General features: G+C 48.7%; 1 protein-coding gene across 1 annotated transcript; it reads right to left on the bottom strand.

Moving 5' to 3' along the window:
• Positions 1 to 275: 275 nt before the first annotated feature.
• On the bottom strand, positions 276 to 2672 carry LOC121973395 (subtilisin-like protease 3). The gene has a single exon (XM_042524849.1). The coding sequence runs from the start codon at positions 2651 to 2653 to the stop codon at positions 428 to 430; it is 2226 nt and encodes a 741-aa protein (XP_042380783.1). The 5' UTR covers positions 2654 to 2672; the 3' UTR covers positions 276 to 427.
• Between the last annotated feature and the right edge of the window lie 1319 nt (positions 2673 to 3991).

Raw genomic sequence — 3991 nt, 5'->3', positions numbered from 1 at the left:
CACGGGTTTGAATCTTAAAAATAACTTCTTTCAAAAAGTAAGATAATGTTATATACAATGGATCCTTTTCTAAACCCCCGTATGACGGTAGCTTCATGTACCAGGCCTACATTTTTTTTATTTAATTACTCATAAGATAATGACTATCCCGTGAGATATTAGCTTTGTAGTACATCAATTTTATTTAGCAAAGTCATATAATTATATGGTACAATCCGAAGAAACAAACAAGCAAGCAACTTTAATTAATTCCCATTAGAATTAGATCGAGCATTTTGAGTGAAAGGATTTGGAGAAATCATATTAAGATTAACTAGATGACCAACAGGAAGTATGCAAAGAACACAGCGCTTTGCATTCTTTCGATGCAAATTATTGGAAACAATATGAAAAATGTTGTGCCCACGAACAGTACGTACTTGATCACCTACATTTTGTAGGTCACTGAGATCGGACTCCTCACTTCCCGCTGACTCGAAATCCACTTCAAGTAGCCCTGCGTTGCACTCGCACCGCCGCTTCCACCACCAGCCATCGTCAACGTCACACTGAACTTCATCTCTTGGTTCAGGCTGTTGAAGCGCAGAATCGACGGGTACACGCGCACGTTCACTCCGGACGGCGCGCCGACCACGGCCATGTAGGTCGCCGACGGCGCCCCCACGTTCTTGAGCCTTCGCTCCAGCGCCACCGTGGTTGCGTTGGCGCTGAGCGCCACTGAGATGGAAGGATAGTTCAAGTCCTTTTCTTGGATGCTGCCGGCGCTTTGGCAGGTAGTGTTTCTCCTCGTTATCACATTGAGTTGGGCGTCGGTGTAGCCCAAGCCGCATAGGTAGGAAATGTAGTCGTCGGGAGAAATGTCGTAGACTAGGCCAGGGTTTCCGGCCTTGATGGGGTTGACATAGCCGGCGCCGATTGAGAAAAGATCGGCCGGGAGGTGTTGCTCGTTCAGGATCGGGTTTCCGGCCTTGTCCAACACATTGGCGGTCGTCATGATTGCGGATCTGATGGCGGCAGGAGACCAGTCTGGGTGGGCGCTTTTGATGAGAGCGGCAATGCCGCTGAGATGAGGGGTGGACATGGAAGTCCCTGATATTATATTGAATCCTGGGCCCTGTGCCGGCGCCGGCGATAAGTTGGATGGCCAGGCCGCCAAGACGTTGACGCCGGGGCCGATGACGTCCGGTTTCAAAATGCCGGGACTAGCCGAGCTTGGCCCTCTTGAAGAGAAGAATGAGACGACCGGAGCAGGGGATGTGCCGAGAACGGTGCCTTGGAACAGGAATGCCGCTGTGGCGTTGGTGGTGGAGTTGATGTAGGCTCTGATTTGATCTCCGGCGGCGAAACTGACATGGGATGCCGGGAGCACGTGAGCATTAGGGAATGTAGTGTAGCCCTCATACAATTGGTTCATGACGATCATGCCGATGCCGCCGGCGTCCTTCACGAAGACCCCCTTTTGCACATTTGGGACTATTCCCGATTCGCACAGCACGATCTTTCCCTTGACGTCGATGCCGAAGAAGAAGCTACTGGCGCAGTAGCGGGAGAGTGGGAAAACGCTTGCTCTGGCGTCAACCAGAGGGTAGAGATCGGGGGCGAAGGACTTGGGCTGGTACAGGGACTCTCCGTTCAATGTTTGGCCATTGCCGAGCTTCACCGTCGACCTGATCTCCCTGTCCATTGTTCCGGCGGCGACTGTGAGGATCCACGGCGCCTCGTTGGAGAGTGAGCTCGGGTCTGGTCCTGAATTGCCTGCCGCGCAGCTCACGAACACCCCATTGTCGATCGCTCCGAAGGCGCCCACCGCGATGGCGTCCTCGTCAAATCTCACCGAGGGACCACCGAGAGAAAGAGAGAGCACGTCGACTCCGTCGGACACCGCCGCGTCCATTCCGGCCAATATATCACTGCTGGCGCAACCGATGCCGCTGCAGACTTTGTACATGGCGATGTGCGCGAGGGGCGCCATGCCAGTGGCGACGCCGTAGGCATTTCCTAGGACTTCAGCGCCGGGCACCGGTGCTCCGGCGGCTGTGCTAGCCGTGTGGGTGCCGTGTCCCACGTCGTCCACCGGGGACTCAGTCGGCGATTCGCCAATAAATGCTCTGGCTCCGATGAGCTTGTTGCTGCAGCTAGACGCGTTGAAGTCGCACCGTCCCTTCCACTTAGCGGGCGGCGGTGGCATCCCAGTACCGTCGAAAGAAGGATGGTCGGGGAAGATGCCGGTGTCCAAGAGTCCGACGATAATGCCTCGGCCTAAGTTGGATTGATTCCACAGTCCCTGTGGGAGGTGCAACCCCAAGAATTCCGGCGTGTGGGTGGTCTGCAACTGATAGGTGCGGTCGGGGTAAGCACGCACAAAACCAGGAAGTGCCGACATGGCCGCCAGCTCAAGCTCCGACAACCCAACGGAGAAGCCATGTATGACTTTGGTGTACGCGTGGATGAATTTCAGCTCAGGATTCACCGCAGAGAGGAAAGATCTGTAAAAGGTCTCCTGCAGCTGGTCCGCCGCGATGCCCTCCGGCAGCCGCACGTGGACTATGTAAGTCTGGCGTTGCGGGGTGGCGATGGGAGCATAGGAAGCCTGAGATAGAGCGAAGCAGAGGAGGATGCAGAGTGGGAAGTGAATACTTTTGAGGCGTTCCATTGTTGATGCGTACGTTCAATTAATTGATTGGTGGTGAATCTGCATGGAGACTAGCTACCGGTATATATATTTGTAGCTAGAAGAAGGTGAGATGAAATGAATTAATTAAACAGGACAATATTTACATATATTAAATTGAGCAGGGCCGGCACCAGTTAGTTAGTTAGTTTTTAAGTTTGGCGATGTTACTTAGGATGGGTCGAGCTGTAAGCTTTGTGAGGTTTCGATATGGAACAAAAAGCAAGCGGTGCATGCTTTCACGGGCGTGCGAATCAATCGAGGAGAGAAGTTGCCGGACTTCTTCACTCACAAGGTTTCAAGCTGGTTTTAATTTGGACGAAGTTACAATTAGGATGTGTTGGGCGTAAGGTCCCCCCACTCACTGAAAGATGGATGTATAGCTGGCTTGATGGGGCGCGCGAATCCCGATCAGTCCTATATAAGATGGAGTTCAGATAATTGGCCTAACGCACGGCAAACTCGAGTCCCAGCAGACTAATCGCCGAGCTCAAGCACCACAAGGAAAACAACTATTAGAGGTTGAATTTTCGATCGCATTAAATTTGATCATCAACTTCATTTTACGACGGAATTTAATTTCATTATTAAAATTAATGACGACATTAAAAGTTTGTCACCGTATATAGCGATAGTAATCTCCGTCACAAATATTAGCAAGGAAAATAAATTAACTTAGACTAATTCTATCCAAGAAAATAAAGACTTCAATCTAACAGTATAAGCATGTAATTTGATCTACCAAGTCAGAAGTATAGAGACGTAACAATTTAAAAAATATAATTCTTATTTCTAATTTTTCTTAGGTTAAAAAATCTTATAGAAAAAGAATCTAAAAATTAAGCACGATAAAAAAAATTAAGGAATACTAAAACAATATGAAAATGTTACTCTAGGTGTTGCCGATAAGTAATGAAGCGTGTATGGCAATGTGTCACAATATAGAAAGTAAAAAAGAGCACTCAAAGCACTAGACAGAATTAGATGATTGAGCAAGGAATGATTTGAAAGCTCTATTTTGAAGCTCCTTATATTGTACTCTCCCAGTCGCATGTAGCCCTCCCAATCACCTGTATAAGTGTTGATATGGTTGTAACTTCTATCCATAAAATAATGTTAAAGAAGCTTCCCTATTGTCCATGTACCACATGATTGCTTGGGCACGGGTCAAAGTTCATTTTAACTGTCGTGTTTAGATTGTTGATTATTACGTCACCGCAAGTGCACGGTTACGTCGTCAGTAATACAAAAGATTATCAATCCCACAGGGGTTGTTGATTAAACTCTAGTTAACTTTGCACAGCGAATTATCTGGGCAAT

Source organism: Zingiber officinale, chromosome 4A (genome assembly GCF_018446385.1).
Source record: "Zingiber officinale cultivar Zhangliang chromosome 4A, Zo_v1.1, whole genome shotgun sequence".
NCBI classification, from domain to species: Eukaryota; Viridiplantae; Streptophyta; class Magnoliopsida; order Zingiberales; family Zingiberaceae; genus Zingiber; species Zingiber officinale.
Note: the sequence above shows the minus strand (reverse complement) of the source record. Positions and strands in the feature narration are given on the sequence as shown.